The sequence below is a fragment of the Culex quinquefasciatus genome, chromosome 3, assembly GCF_015732765.1.
Source record: "Culex quinquefasciatus strain JHB chromosome 3, VPISU_Cqui_1.0_pri_paternal, whole genome shotgun sequence".
NCBI lineage: Eukaryota > Metazoa > Arthropoda > Insecta > Diptera > Culicidae > Culex > Culex quinquefasciatus.
The window spans coordinates 6,319,954-6,336,841 of NC_051863.1; the positions used below are offsets into that span (position 1 = coordinate 6,319,954).

Here is a 16,888-nt window from a genome sequence, read left to right on the forward strand (position 1 = left end):
TAAAAAAGTACTGAAGTGATTTTTTGATAAAGTGCACCGTTTTCAAGTTATAACCATATTTATGTGACTTTTTTGAAAATAGTCGTAGTTTTTCATTTTTTAAAACATGTGCACTAAATGTTTGCCCACTTTTGAAAAAAATATTTCTGAAAAGCTGAGAAAATTCTCTATATTTTGCTTCTTTGGACTTTGTTGATACGACCTTTAGTTGCTGAGATATTGCAATGCAAATGTTTAAAAACAGGAAAATTGATGTTTTCTAAGTCTCACCCAAACAGCCCACCATTTTTCAATGTCGATATCTCAGCAACTAATGGTCCGATTTTCAATGTTAAAATATGAAACATTTGTGAAATTTTTCGATCTTTTCGAAAACAATATTTTCATAATTTTTAAACGAAGAATAACATTTTAAAAGGGCGTAATATTGAATGTTTGGCCCTTTTGAAATGTTAGTCTTGATTTGAAAATTTTGGAAATATTGTTTTCAAAAAGATCGGAAAATTTCACAAATAGCTACATTAAAAAAAAATCATAAGAATACTTATTTTTCATGTATTTTGAAAATGCAATGTTTCTCAAAAAATACAATATGGGTATCAAATGATCGGGATTTTTCATACATTTTGAATGTAATAATATTTTTGATAATAATAAAAAAAATTACAAAACTACGTATTTTTGAAAAAAAACTAAAAAATTTGTTTTTTTGAGGATATCAAACGACTGGGATTTTTTCATACATTTCGAATTTACTAACATTTTTTTTCAAAATACTAAAAAAAATCACAAAACTACGTATATTCAAAAAATACTAAAAGTTTCAGGTTTTTTAATATGGATATCAAATGATCGGATTTTTTTAAACATTTCGAATGTAAGAACAACATTTTTTTTTTTAAATGCTAAAAAACACATAATTACGTATCTTTACAAAAAAATACTCAAATTTTCAGTTTTTTTTAAAGGATTGGAATGTTTTCATACATTTTGAAAGTTGCAACATATATTTTTGAAAATTCTTAAATTTTTCACCAAATTACGTATTTTTTGAAAATGCATAAAATTTAAGGGTAACAAATGATCGAGATATTTCAATGAATTTCGATAGCTCAAAATAAAAAAAAAATCTCAAAATTTTCACAAAACTACGTATTTTCTAAAAACTACTCAAAATTTCAAAGTTTTAAAATTTAAATTTGAAAAAAAATCCGACCATTTGTTACCCAACTGAAATTTTGAGTGTTTTTTTTTCGGAGAATGTAATTGAGTGAGTTGCCATTAGTTGCTGAGATATCGGCATTAGAAAATGGTGGGTCGTTTGGGTGAGACTTTAAAAACGTCAATTTTCCTTAAATATTTGCATGGCACTATCTCAGCAACTAAGGGTGGTATCAACAAAAAGCAAAAATATCGTATTTTCTCAGCTTTTCAAAAATATTTTTTCAAAAGTATTTGCACTAATTTTGAAAAAATGAATAACTGCGACTATTTAAAAAAACTAACTTAATTCACCTATGTGGTTGGAGCCTTCCTCACTTTTTACCAACAATGGGTAATATGAGTGGTTTGGACACATATTTCAGCTATTTTTTTTTTAATCCAGAAAAAAACGTACACACATATAACTTAAGTAATCATAACTCGAGACAAGGTTGCCAGATCTTCAATGTTTTGGACTCGTTGGAAAGGTTTTTTGATTACCTAACCAACGATGGGTCGGATGGTGGATCCGGACATAGTTTACATACATTTAAGTGAGATCCGGCATCCAAAAAGTGCATCAATATCATTTAAGTGGCCATATCTCGAGACAGGGTTGCCAGATCTTCAATGTTTCGGACTCGTTGGAAAGGTCTCTCGATTATCTAACTAACGATGGGTTGGATGATGGATCCGGACTTCGTTTACATACATTTAAGTGAGACTCGGCTTCAAAAAAGTACATAAATATCACTTAAGTGGTCGTAACTCGAGACAGGGTTGCCAGATCTTCAATGGTTTTTGGACTCGTTGGAAAGGTCTTTTGATTACCTAACCAACGATGGGTTGGATGATAGTTTTCATGCATATAAGTGAGATCCGGATAAATGTGAAAACACATTTTTATATATAACTTTGAACACCAAAAAAGTTTCAGCCGAATTAAAAAATACAAAAAAAATAAAATTTAAAAAAGACCAATTTCGTAGAGAATTGCTCAAAGTTTTTTAATACACAATAATTAATTTTTGGATTTTTGTTTAGATAATTGCTTACTTTTGTGTTTATATAGTTTTTTATTTTATTTTTTTTTACAAATTTAATGTTGCTTCATTTTGTTAATATATTTAGAAAATCTAAGTAGGATATTGAACCAAAAAGCTTCCAACGTTTAATGTTATGTTAACAATTTTGAATCGACCGGACCAAATGCCTAGATAGTGCTCTGTCCCCATCTGCCAAATCCCCGCTGCAAGCCAAGTTCTCGAACCACTTTGGGGCAACATATTCTTTCATTATCCAGCCACCAGCCGAGGAACACTCCGAAATGTAGGCCTTGTACCACGTTGGCATCTGGCTGGGGTGTGTGTGTGTGCGCGCAGGGGGTTTCAATCCCACCCTAGCTTTAACACCACGCTATCATTGTGTACTTGTACGTGTGTGTGTGTGCCGTCACACACCTCACACTCACACATTATGACGGTGGCCGTTGTTGTTTTGTTGCTTGTTCGTGTGTTCATTAGATTGTTTTATGCGGAAAAGTTAATCACCGAAAAGATAATCAAATAAACGTAGGCTACTACACCCACACGAGGTGCCTCCTCCTTTCTCTAGGGTTTTAGGGGGGGGGGGGAGCTTTTGCCGGTTTTTATGGGTGGCAAAGAACCACCCTACCACGGGCGCTCAGAACAGAACACACGCAACAATCGAGTGGTTCTTTATCCGGGCCAGGTGTTGCAAACCAAGCTTGAATGTGGGAGTTGATGCAGAGCACTGTACCGAGATTAGAACATAAACGAGGACCCGTAAACAACGGGCAGAATTAGTCGCCGGCTAAGCTTGTTCGGTGTTGTAAGGGGTTAATTGGAACACAGAGCCAATGTGTGCTTTGTGTGCTTAGTGTGCTTCTGGGAAGAGTCAGAAGGGCAATTGTTAAAAGGCTGCTTTCAATCCTTTCGGAATCAGTTGATTGTAATTTTCCCGCACATCCCAAAGATGTTTGTTCAATGAACACCATTTTATTCAAATAACATCAAACCCATTTAACTAAAAATATAGCCAACCCAACTTCGCAAAACCAAACTTTTTTCAGTAAAACCAAAAAAAAATATAAGGAATTGGTCAAAACTTAATTTTAATACTTAAAATATTAAAATATAATATTAGTAGGCATTTAAGGGTTAAATTTTTATTTTTATCGAATTCCTTCGACAATTTTCTATAAAATGCAACCTGTAAAAAGTCTATTGCTTAAGTATTTGCAAAGTTTGGTTAAAAGAAAAAAAAGTTTTTTAGAAAATCGTCAAAAAAGGGCAGTGCCAAAAATAGAGGGATGGTTTTTTGTTTTTTTTTTTTTCTTAACTTATTTTTATTAGGTCCTTTTAGGTGCTGTGACCAGGTTGGGACCGAGGATCAGTATAACAATATATAATAACAAAAAAAAACTCTTTAAATTCCATACTTGGAGATCATGTAACTGACGAGGGTTACTTGGTCCAAGCGGGTCTTGCAGGTCTTGAACCTGCCGATGTACTCGGAGAAAATCCCCCACAGCTCAGCCGAACTGTAGAGTACCTCCCCGGCTTCCTTCTCCGTGGCTCCACCGTCTCGGGGGCCACCTTGGCTGCTTCCTGCGGGACGAGGGCGATCCTTGGATTTTCCGTCCGGAACTGCGCCCGGCAACGGAGGGAACTCCGCCGGCGTAAACGCCGGAACTGCTGGACTCTGCTTCTCCGCCTTCCTTGCTCCGGATGAAGTCCGCACGCTTAGGGCAGCTGCGGTCCGTGGCTTCGTGGGCTCCAGAGCAGTTGGCACACCGCTTCGGCTCGGCTTCTTGGACTTTGCACTCGTCCGTCTTGTGGGGACCCCCACAGTTGTTGCACCTGCCTTTCAGGTGACAGTTCCTGGTTCCATGATCCAGCTGCAAGCAGTTTTTGCACTGGGTCACGTTCGGCCGCTTGTTCCGGTAGGCCTCCCACCGGATGATAGTGCTTGCCACAACTTTCATTGCAGAGAGCTTCTTCATATAGGTGTATCCCTTGGGGAAGACCACAATGTACGGAGTTTCGTCCACGGTGGACTTTTCCTTCCGCTTGATGGTATGCACCTCCAGCGCGTCCAGCTTGAGATCCCTCTTCAGAAGGTACTTGACCTCGTCCGGTTTCAGGTCATCAGGAAACCCACGAAGAACCACCCGATGATTTCGTTCGCTCCGCCGATCGTGGATGTAGAATTCCACTTTCTTCTTCTTGAGTAGCTCTTGCAACTTGTCAAAATCTTTGACAGAGAAGCAGGTCACCTTGGTTCCAAATCGGGTTAGTTTGTAAATCGGTTTGAAACCTAATTTACAACTTTCCACTATCGCCACGAGCTTGTAAAAATCCGTGGTGTTCTTCACCACCAAAGGTGGTTGCTTTTGTTTACCTGCCGACTGGCCGGGTGGTGGAACCGCCGGGGCGTCCCCTCCTCCTGCTGGGCTGGCATTGTTGTTGTTTTTGTTATCCGCTAGCGGGCTGAACTTGTTATTGTTGAGCAGGGTCTTCTCAACTTTTTCTCCTTCGATGCCGATTCCAGTGACCTCGCTGGATTTCTTCCGCTTCCGATTCCCGCTGACGGGACGAAAATCTTCCTCCTCGGAGGATTCCTCCACCTCCATCTGTCAAAAACTTCCAAGCACGCGAGATGACAACACGAGCAAAACACGTCTTAACTTGTCGCTGGCTGGCGACTGAGTGAGAGGAATGGTTCAATAAGCACCAAACTTGCGATTTCTGATTACTATAGATAGATGAACGTTCCCTCCAAGTTTGGTCCAAATCGGTGAAGGTCGAGTCCAAAAGTGATCCCAGTTGACCTGGAATGACCCACATGTTAAATTGTTTCAATGTTATAGAATTTTGAAAAAAATATTTGTGTGGCATGAAAAATTTGGAATTTTTTCTTACAAGAAATAATAAAAAGATAAAAACAAAAATAGTTTATTTTATAAAACTTGGAAAAACCAGCCAGCACCCACGATGAGGGAAGTTAAGGATGCCATCAAGAAGCTGAAGAACAACAAAGCAGCGGGTAAGGATGGTATCGGTGCTGAACTCATCAAGATGGGCCCGGACAAGCTGGCGGCCTGTCTACACCGGCTGATTGTCAAGGTCTGGGACACAGAACAGCTACCGGAGGAGTGGAAAGAGGGAGTAATATGCCCGATCTACTAGAAGGGGGACAAGTTGGAATGTGAGAACTATCGAGCCATCACTATTCTCAACGCGGCCTACAAAGTGCTGTCTCAGATCATCTTCTGTCGTCTGTCGGAGCGAGCAAAGGATTTCGTTGGGACGTACCAAGCCGGTTTTGTGGAGGGGAAATCGACGACGGACCAAATCTTTTTGCTACGCCAAATCCTCAAAAAGTGTCGCGAGTACCAGATCCCGACGCACCACCTGTTCATCGATTTCAAAGCCGCGTACGACTCGGTCGATCGCGATGAGCTATGGAAGATCATGTACGAGAACGGCTTTCCCGGGAAGCTGATCAGACTGGTGAAATCGACGATGGACGGGGCGCGGTGCAGCGTGAAGATTTCGGGAGCGATGTCCGACCCGATCGAATCGCGCAAGGGACTGCGACAAAGCGACGGTATCTCCGGCCTCTGTTTCAACATTGGGCTTGAAGGTGTTATGAGGCGGGCGGGCTTCAACATGCGGGGCACGATCATCAACCGGTCCAGCCAGTTCATCTGCTATGCCGACGACATGGACATTGTCGGCAGAACGTTCGAGGATGTGGCCAGGCGGTACACCGAATTGAAGCGGGAAGCGGATAAGGTTGGATTGAAGGTGAATGTTGCGAAGACGAAATATCTGCTGGCAGGAGGAACCGAGTCCCTTAGGGCTCGCATAGGACCGAGCGTGGTGATCGACGGGGACGAGTTCGAGGTCGTGGAGGAGTTTGTGTACCTCGGATCGTTGGTTACGTCGGACAACAACTGCAGCAGAGAAATTCGGAGGCGCATCATCACCGGTAGTCGTGCCTACTATGGACTCCACAAGACCCTACGGTCTGGTCATCTTTCCCGGCGTACAAAGTGTACCATGTACGAAACGCTGATACGACCGGTCGTTCTCTACGGGCATGAGACGTGGACGATGCTCGAGGAGGACTTACAAGCGCTTGAAGTTTTCGAACGACGAGTGCTTAGGACGATCTTTGGCGGCGTGCGTGAGAACACTGTATGGAGGAGAAGGATGAACCACGAGCTGGCGCAACTTTACGGCAAGCCAAACATTCGGAAAGTCGCCAAGGCTGGCCGGATCAGGTGGGCCGGACACGTCGCGAGAATGCCGGACGCGCTGGATGCGCGCCAACCGAACCAGACTATCAATCCGGTGAAGTTGGTGTTTAATTCGGAGCCGTCTGGAACGCGGCGGAGGGGAGCGCAACGTGCAAGGTGGTTAGACCAAGTGGAGGAAGATGTTCGAAGTGTGGGAGTCCCGAGTCGGAATTGGAGAGTAGCAGCCCAAGACCGAGTTCAGTGGCAGCGCATCTGGAGACAGCTCATGACCCGGGGGTTGTCTGAGCAGTAAAAGTAAAGTAAGTGAAAAAAACCTCCTAACAGATGGGCAAAAGGGCCATTTTACAAGATCATTCAAAATCGATCCGCGTTCTCCAAAAAAACTAACTTAATCCACCTATGTGGTTGGAGCCTTCCTCACTTATTACCAACAATGGCTGATATGATGGAATTGTACAAAAATTTCATCTATTTTTAAGATCCGGATTAAAAAAGTACATAAATATCACTTAAGTGGCCATATCTCGAGACAGAGTTGCCAGATCTTCAATGTTTTGAACTCCGGACATAGTTTACATACATTTAAGTGAGATCCGGCTTCCAAAAAGTACATCAATATCACTTAAGTCGGGATATCTCGAGACAGGGTTGACAGATCTTCAATGTTTTGAACTCGTTGGAAAGATCTTCTAACCAACGATGGGTCGGATGGTGGATCCGGACATAGTTTACATACATTTAATTGAGATCCTGCTTCCAAAAAGCACATCAATATCACTTAAGTCGGGATATCTCGAGACAGAGTTGCCAGATCTTCAATGTTTTGAACTCGCTGGAAAGGTTTTTTGATAACCTAACCAACGATGGGTCGGATGGTGGATCCGGACATAGTTTACATACATTTAAGTGAGATCCGGCTTCCAAAAACTACATCAATATCACTTAAGTGGGGATATCTCGAGACAGGGTTGCCAGATCTGCAATGTTTTAGGCTCGTTGGAAAGGTCTTCTGATAACCTAACCAACGATGGGTCGGATGATGGACCCGGACATAGTTTACATACATTTAAGTGGGATCCGGATATATGTGAAAACACATTTTTATACATAACTTTTGAACTACTTATCGAAACTTCAATCTGTATAAAACTCGATCTATGGGACCCTGAACCAAGTCGAATGCAACAGGTTCCGGTCAAATCGGTGTAGCCAGAGCCGAGAAACATGAGCTAGTTTGTTGGTCACATACATACATACACACACACATACACACAGACATTTGTTCAGTTTTCGATTCTGAGTCGATATGTATATATGAAGGTGGGTCTACGACGTTTTTATGCAAAGTTCATTTTTAGAGCAGGATTATAGCCTTACCTCAGTGAGGAAGGCAAAATGCTTTGCAAAAAGCAAAAAACCAAATACCAAAACCAAAAAATAAAACAAAAAATCATTTTTTTACGTAATTAAGTGGACGATGTGGACGAAAAAATTGCGATGTCTTGGAGCTTTGATTGAAAATTAGGGAGATTTTACTAAATCTAACTGTTCTGGAATATTTTTTCTATCAAAGAAATTGTATCGTATTTTAAATGAAAAAACTAAAATATTAATTATTTGCAATATGGGTACCAAACGACGCCCTTTTTTAATTAGGCATGCCAAATTTCCCTTCATTTGATACCCATATTGGAAATTTTGATAATTTGAGAATTTTCAAAAAAAAAAATGTATTTTTTTAAATTTATGGTATTTAAAAATAAAATCTTATAAAGCGAAAAAGCACTTCGCTTCGTTTGATGCTCATATTGCAAATGATGAAATTTTAAGTACTTTAAAAAAATACGGTATTTTGTAAACAATTTGAGTATTTATTATTTGAAACTTGCTACATTTTCAAAAAAAAAAATTGTGAAAGCATTGAAAATTTAACAGGTTACAGTTAAATAAATCATTTTAAGAAAGATTTAAAAAAAGAGTTATCTGCTGTTATTGGCGCTAATGTTATTGACGATAATTTCATCGATTAACAACCTTACCAAAAATCATAACTCATACTAATATAAGTCCCTTTATTAGACCAAAAAATTGTCCGTACACCTTATTAATCTACTAAGTTTGATTTTTTGATTTTTTTGATTTTTTGACCGAGCCACGTAGCCCAGTGGTAACGCTTCCGCCTCGTAAGCGGTAGATCGGTGTTCAAATCCCGGCTCGGACCAACACAACTGGTGATCTTTTCCCTTCTGGAATCGATTGCTTAGTAAAGGGAAGGTAGTGTATCGTCACAAACTGGACCTTATCAGGACACCATAGGGAGGCGACCTATGGAATGTTAACATAAACCTTAACATGTTAACATTAAGTTGAGAATGAAACTGCCTCTGAATCCGCTTTGTAAATGCCGGCCCCGATTTTCTTCAAGGGTGTTCCCCTCAGGAACTGCGAAAGATTTACTTACTTTGATTGATTTTTGATAAAGCAATTAGTTGAATATTGTTAGTATGTATGTCATTTTGAAATGCCTCCAACACACTTGAAGCAATTTTGAACTTTTGATAACTTTGTTTGGTAAGTTTATATGAACATTTAGTATGAACTTCCTTATTTTTGTAAAACTTTACGAATCTTTAGTTTTCAAACCACCATTTTTAGAAAATTGTTTTTTAGTGTTAAAAAAACACCAACTAAACATTTTCTAACAAAAACCTTCAAAAAAAACCATTGTTTACACATGTTTTATTGTCATTTTGGAGTAAAAAAAGGAAAAAAAACGTTCCGGAACAAAACCGTCGGTGATTCGGATCGGTCGGGAACCAGGGTGGTCGCTCGGAGGACACTTATTCAATGGTCAAATAGAGAATATCAGTTTTTTGAAGGTAGCAATGCAGGGTTATGTTAGGGAGACAAGAAATGTTCAGAGCGCTTTTGAAGCTCTTAAAAATAAACATTTTCTTTTTTAAAAACATAATTTGGGACTGAAGGGCCAAACGTTACAGCGGTTTAAGGTTAAAAAATATGCAGTATTTAAACTAAAATTTCATGAGAAAGTGCTGGCCTAATTTCAAGCGCCAGGTTTTTCACTCAAAATGGGTGATCTGCAAATGCTAAAAAAATTACAGGGGTTTCTTTCTTTAAACTCGAGATATCTATGTTTGAAAATGTATAATTTTAAGAAAAAGGGACCAGCCTAACAAAATTCGATAATTGTCCAACTATATGTTTCTCTATGATATTTTGTCCGATGAATCTGTGTTTCCCCTCAGAATTGTGTCAAAATTTCGATTTTGGGCATACTTTTACCTTCTATGGGATTAGGGAGCGTTCTTTTTTTTTCGTTTTTTCCCCAACTGTGTTACGTAATACAAGAACGCTCCCTGATAAAATTATTTATTTTTTTATTTTATCTCTGAAACATAACTCTGAATTACTTAGTTCAAACAACTGATGTTTGAGCAGTAACTTGACTAGGCAAGGCACACGCATGGAATTTTATGATTACGGTGTTTGTGAATTATCCCTTAGGCAAATCTAGAACAATTGTTGGTCAAAGGAGGGGTCCTGACATAATTATTGATTAGAGAGTTAGAGTTAAAAAAAATAAGGGGAAAAGTATTTTCATCAATTCATTTTAGAATTGCGAAGAATTTGTTACTTTTTGTTCTTTATTTTTAAATTTTGAAAATCATATTTAGCTCTGACCTTATTAAATTATAGCTTTTGTCGATTTTAATTTCTTCATTAGTCCCAAAAAACCTTCAAAAAACATATTTTTCAATGAAATTTCCCTTCGCAAAACTCACCCTTCATCGCACCGGCCTCCTTCCGGTTGCTGTTGTGCTGCTCGACGCGGGCACTGAAGCTGACCCCGGTATGTTGCTGTGGCTGCTGCCGCTGTTCCGGGGCCGTCGCCGCAACCGCCACCACCGCAGCACTGCTGGCCTCGACCTGTCCAACCAGGTCCACCAGGTACACGCTCAGCAGCACCATCGGGTACAGAATCCGGCACAGGCCGGGAAGCTCGAAGGGGGATGATTGCTTTTTTGGGCCGCCGGTTTTGTGACTCTTCATGTTTTTTTTTTTTGTTTTGAATGAGTGATTTTTTTCAACTGAATTTTCAGATATTTTATGATTAATTGGTTGCCAGAAACATCAGTTTCACATTTTTAAAACTATTGTATACATGCAGCCCTTTTTCCGAGCGGAACAGTTCAAATCTCTCAGTACACCTGAAAGCAAAAAAGAGAAAAACAAACCCGTTATTGCAGAACAAGCTTTCCAGTTCATAATGAATTCAGAGGAGCGCCACCACTCTGGTCCGAAAAGCAGAAAGTGGCAATATTTATTAGCGAGCGAAACACTTATGACAACTCTTTCTCCAAACCTGGCGCAGCATCCCACCTTGGGTGCCCGCGTTAAGAGGGCAGACAACAATATTAATATTCCACTGTTTATGATAACTGTCGCGACAAACAGACTCGGAACAGAGAAGGGACAGAAACCAGTGAAAAGTGCATTAAATTTTAAATTTTTATGCTCTCCATTCTTCCGTGTTTTTATTTTCGATTTTTTTTCCTCTGTTCTCAACTCTCGAAACAGCTTTGCAACAACGTGAAAGTGTTATGTACAGCCGAAAGCTCTGTGCACGGTGGGTGGGATGGACTTTTATTCAAATATCTGCTAAAAAAAACTCAAATTTGCTTTTTTGAGCTCTTCAACGAAGCATTCCGAGTTGGAAACATACGGCGAGTGCTAGAAAAATCGAATTATGTAATTTGGATACAACATTTTTAACAAAAAATACCCCTATTGAACACACCGTTTTTTCGCACACACACACACACACCCAGGTGAAAGCTCGAGCTCGGGCTGATCAGAAATTCAAATGTTTCATATTTAATAAAGCATTGTGTTGCGCTTGCGATTGTCGAGCTGCAAGAGGAGCCGCCAAAGTGTTGCTGTTTTGGTGTTGAGAGTTTTCGGGTATTTTTTATTTTATTTTTCAGAATTTCAGCCCCAGATTTGCCCTGTTGAGCATTGTCGTTTGGAGGTTCATGACTTTTTTGGTTTGCTTTCTGGGTTAGTCAAGTTCTAAAATGCTTCACATTTATGGTGTACTGAATTGAAATTTTGCGCTCTTATGCGATGCTTTGGAGTAATGCTCTTACTAGGGTAATCGGAACATGTGCATTGCTTTTGTTTTATTCATTTTATTTAGTTTACAATTTACGATGGATTTCAACCGGATTTGTTCCGTTCGGTCCAGTATTGGGTCCCATAGCTTGTAATTGTTTATTAAAAGTTTAACACAATTGTTAGGAATTAATGCAAACAAAATTTTTTTGTAGAAAGTTAAAGGGTTTATTTTAAGATAAGTTTATCAGTCCCCGCAAGCATTATCAAATCGGATGCTTTTGTAACTGATTTTATCAAGGTTGTTAACGATAGAATTATTTAGGCTCGATAACGATAACGATTACAATAGTCGGGACAATAACGATAATCTATCGTTATCGTTATTGTTTTTTTCAATAATTCTATCGGCGATAACGGATGATAAATAATTTTAAGAATCTTACAAAAATCGACTTAATTCCACCATATCATGTTAAACTTTCAAAGCTTTCACTGAGAATGTTTTTTTTTGAAAATCTAGTAAGGCAGTTGCAAATATTTTTCAAAGTTTATGTCGCCCCCCCCCCCTTCTCCCTCCCTTCAAAATTGGTCTGAAAAATAAGGCGGCAAAAAAAATCTAAAAAAATCAAAATTTTCATGAAAATAGAAGTCTAATCAACTGAAAACAATCTAAAATGCATTTTTCTGCATTGATAATCATATTTAGCATGTTTGGGCTTGTTTAAAAATGTTTTAAATTTTTATAAAATACCAAATAAGAGCACTGCAAATTTTTTTTTTTAATAAAATTTTCGTCAATACTTAGATATTTTGGAAAATAATGATGGCAAAACAACTGGACAGTATATAATCCATTTAAAAACATTATTTTCATTAAAATATTGAAACCATGACTCGGAATTTAAATTTTTAGCCTTTTTTATTTTTATTTTTTTGGTCAGAGTCGAGGGACATAAACTTCAAAAAATGTTTGCAACGGGCTAAGCTTCAAAGTAAAATATGTACTTAAAATTGTACACAAAATACCTTATTTTTCAAAAGTACAAAAAATTTCATAATTTGCAATATGGGTTTCAAACGAAGCGAAATTTTAAATATTTTTTTCGTGTAAATTTTAGTATTTTCAAAACAAAAACTCTAATAAATTTTAAAAGCATTCAAAATTTCAATTCGTTTGATATCCATATAGCATATTTTGAAATTCTAAGTATTTTTGGAAAAAATACGGTATTTTGTGAAAATACCTAATAATACTAAAAACTCTAATAAAGTGAAAAGCCTACAAAATTTCGCTTCGTTTGATACCCATATTGCAAATCATAAAATTTTTAGTTTTGTCGAAAAATACGGAATTTTGCAAACAATTTAGTATTTTACAAAAAAAAACTTTATGGAACTGATAGCAACATACAAAATAGCGCATCGGTTAATACCTTAATTTCGTTTGATGCACATTGAGAAAATTTTGGCATTTTCGAAAAATGCAGCATTTTGTGAATAATATTTTGAGTATTCATTCAATTAGAGCCATTCTCCACGAAATCGGTCTTTTTTTGGAATTTTAATTTTTGAAGATTTTAATTCGGCAGAAACTTTTTTGTTGCCTTCGGTATGCCCAAAAAAAGCCATTTTGCATTATTATATTCTCCATATAATTTTCCATACAAATTTGGCAGCTGTCCATACAAAAATGATGTATGAAAATTAAAAAATCTGTATCTTTTGGAGGAATATTTTGATCGATTTGGTGTCTTCGGCAAAGTTGTAGGTATGAATATGGACTACACAGAAAAAAATGGTACACGGTAAAACATTTTTTGGTGATTTTTTATTTAACTTTTTGTCACTAAAACTCGATTTGCAAAAAAACACTATTTTATTTTTTTTAATTTTTTGATATGTTTTAGAGGACATCAAATGCCAAATTTTCAGAAATTTCCAAGTTGTGCAAAAAATCTTTGACCGAATTATGAATTTTTTAATCAATACTGATTTTTTCAAAAAATCGAAATATTGGTCGTAAAATTTTTTCAACTTCATTTTTCGATGTAAAATCAAATTTGCAATCAAAAAGTAATTTAGTGAAATTTTGGTAAAGTGCACCGTTTTCAAGTTAAATCCATTTTTAGGTGACTTTTTTGAAAATAATCGCAGTTTTTCATTTTTTTAAATTAGTGCACATATTTGCTCACTCTTGAAAAAAATATTTTTGGAAAGCTGAGAAAATTCTCTATATTTTAATTTTTTGAACTTTGTTGATACGACCCTTAGTTGCTGAGATATTGCCATGCAAGTGTTTAAAAACAGGAAAATCTATGTTTTCTTTCACCCAAACAACCCACCATTTTCTAATGTCGATATCTCAGCAACTAAAAGTCCGATTTACAATGTAAAAATATGAAACATTCGTGAAATTTTCCGATCTTTTCGAAAAAAATACTTTCAAAAATTCTAAATCAAGACTAACATTTTAAAAGGGAAAAAAATTCAATATTACGCCCTTTTGAAATAATTGTCTTGGTTTAAAAAATTTTAAAATATTTTTTTCGAAGAGATCGGAAATTTTCACAAATGTTTCATATTTTAATATTGTAAGTCGGACCATTAGTTGCTGAGATATCGACATTAGAAAAAAGTGGGCTGTTAGGGTGAGACTTAGAAAAAATCAATTTTCCTGTTTTTAAACACTTGCATGGCAATATCTCAGCAACTAAGGGTCGTATCAACAAAGTTCAAAAAATCAAAATATAGAGAATTTTCTCAGCTTTCCAAAAATATTTTTTTTCAAAAGTGGGCAAACATGTGACTAATTTTAAAAAATTAAAAACTGCGATTTTTTTTTTCAAAAAAGTCACCTAAAAATGGATTTAACTTGAAAACGGTGCAGTTTATCAAAATTTCACTAAAGTACTTTTTGATTGCAAATTTGATTTTACATCGAAAAATGAAGTTAAAAATTTTTAAGGACCAATTTTTTGATTTTTTGAAAAAATCAGTATTGATTAAAAAATTCATAACTCGGTCAAAGATTTTTTGCACAACCTGGAAATTTCTGAAAAGTTGGCATTTGATGTCCTCAAAAACATATCAAAAAAATAAAAAAAAATTAAAAATAGTGTTTTTTTGCAAATCAAGTTGTAGTGACAAAAAGTTAAATAAAAAATCATCAAAAAATTTTAACCGTGCATCATTTTTTTTTCAGTGTAGTCTATATCCATACCTACAACTTTGCCGAAGACACCAAAACGATTAAAAAATTCCTACAGAAGATAAAGATTTTTCAATTTTCAAACATCATTTTTGTATGGACAGCTGCCAAATTTGTATGGAAAATTATATGGAGAATTTAATGATGCAAAATGGCTTCTTTGGGCATTCCGAAGGCACCAAAAAAGTTTCAGTCGGATTAAAAAATACAAAAAAAAAATGGAATGACCGAAATCTGAGAGAACTGCTCATTATACTTTGAAACTCACTACATTGTCAAAAAATATTCAGTGAAAGCATTGAAAATTTAACCATGTCATGTTGAAATGATCGATTTTAAAAATGAGTTATCCATGAGTCCATTATCGGCGATAATATTATCGATATAATTATTGTAATAACGATAACGATAGATTACACAACTCGACATTTTTAAAGTTGCTGTCAGTAAACTCCTCAGTTCCGTCATGGTATGTTACATTTGAGCTTCCTAAACACGCTCCTATCGACAATTAAATTTTAATGGATTCCCTACCAATAAATAAAATTATAAATTTGGGAGCAAATTCTATGGAATTATCTTAAGGAACCATGCGCACCCACGTTTATCTATGGGGTTAGCAAAAATAAGGGGGTGCACATAATTGCTTATATGTGGGAACGGAAATTCACTAAAATTCAACTCTGTTGATTGAAGCGTGTTCAGGGAGCCCAAATCAATCATACCTTGGCGAAACTGAGGCATTCACTGACATCAACTTCAAAAATGTCGAGTTGTGCCGGATTTTATGAAGAGTAATTCTCCATGTTTGCATTATTTCAATGAAACTTGTTCATAAAAAAGGGCATGTGGCATGTTCATACAAAAAGGACATGTGAGTATTCCAAAAATCTTATCTTGAGATGAGCTTTTTGGACCAATTTGTGTTATGGATAGGTAAAATTAATCGTAAAGTACCTCACATAAATATCTAAGATTTTAGACTTGTCTCGATACTTTTATAGTTTGCAGCTATTCAAACTATATTTTCAGATACAACCACAATACATTTTAAAACACCTTATGAAAGCTGTAATTCATGTCCCGATAAGCCGACAATAGAAAGGGTACATTTACCCTAGCCACCTTAAATTGATTTTTTGTTGATATTGTGACTGTAGAAGTCATGACCAAGCTTGAACATCTTATAGATTAGCTTCAAAGATTGGACCAATGGTTGCTGGGATACCGCCTCCTAAAAAAAGAAGCAAACAGAAAAAAAACTAACTAACATCCTTTCATTTTTCCATTTTTCAATTTTGTGTCTTATTTAGTGAAATTTTTTGATCATTAATATAAATATATTTTCAAAAAAATTGTTTGGAAATCAATGTTTTTGGGCCAGTTAGAGTTAGGACCAATTTGAAAATTTAGAAAATATTTTTATTCAAAAGGTCGGATAGCTTCAACCTGGGTGCAGAATAGTGGTTCGCAAAGCGGCCTCAATTTAGAACTGTCAAAGCGGAACCAATTTACTGTTTGCAAAATGATACAAAGAAGTGGCAAGTATTGTAATAGATCTATAAGGCTTTCTAGGCCCAGTGAAAAAAAAATAATTTAACTCAAAAATGACGAACTCCTCGTCACAGTGTCCTGATGCAAACAATGATCGAGCTGTAGCTGTCACAGCCCTGCGAAGTATGTTGGCTGACACATCGGGCAGTCAGTCAAAAAAAAAACAGCTAGAAGTCGCCTGCCAAAAAAATTTTGCTAGAAAGAGATAGGAAACCTGATGCAAACAAACGTCCAGTTGTCATGTAAACATACTTTGAATGTGTTGGTAAATTTCTGACTAGAAAGCCTTATAATTTATTTTGTCAGGATTAAAAAAATGACTCGAGCTTTCGAAATATTCGAAGTCAACAAATCTTAAGATTCAAAGAAACATAATATCGGAACTTCCATTCGGCTGTTCTTCTGGTTCACAAAATTCAAAATTCTGATGCAATTTTTCGTCACATGGAAAATTTAAAAAAGCATCTTTTGGTCGCGCATTGTTTAGTCTACGAACAAAA

At 36.6% G+C, this 16,888-nt stretch overlaps 1 protein-coding gene across 2 annotated transcripts in view; it reads right to left on the reverse strand.

The window, feature by feature from the left end:
- The window catches only part of LOC6047551 (hemicentin-2), an 82,303-nt gene that overhangs the window by 35,398 nt on the left and 30,017 nt on the right, over window positions 1–16,888 (reverse strand). For both annotated transcript variants that reach the window (XM_038262744.1, XM_038262745.1), the window contains exon 2: window positions 10,294–10,719. In XM_038262744.1, the coding sequence (XP_038118672.1) occupies window positions 10,294–10,561 (268 nt within the window). In that variant the 5' untranslated portion in view covers window positions 10,562–10,719. The remainder of the gene's footprint in view (window positions 1–10,293; window positions 10,720–16,888) is intronic.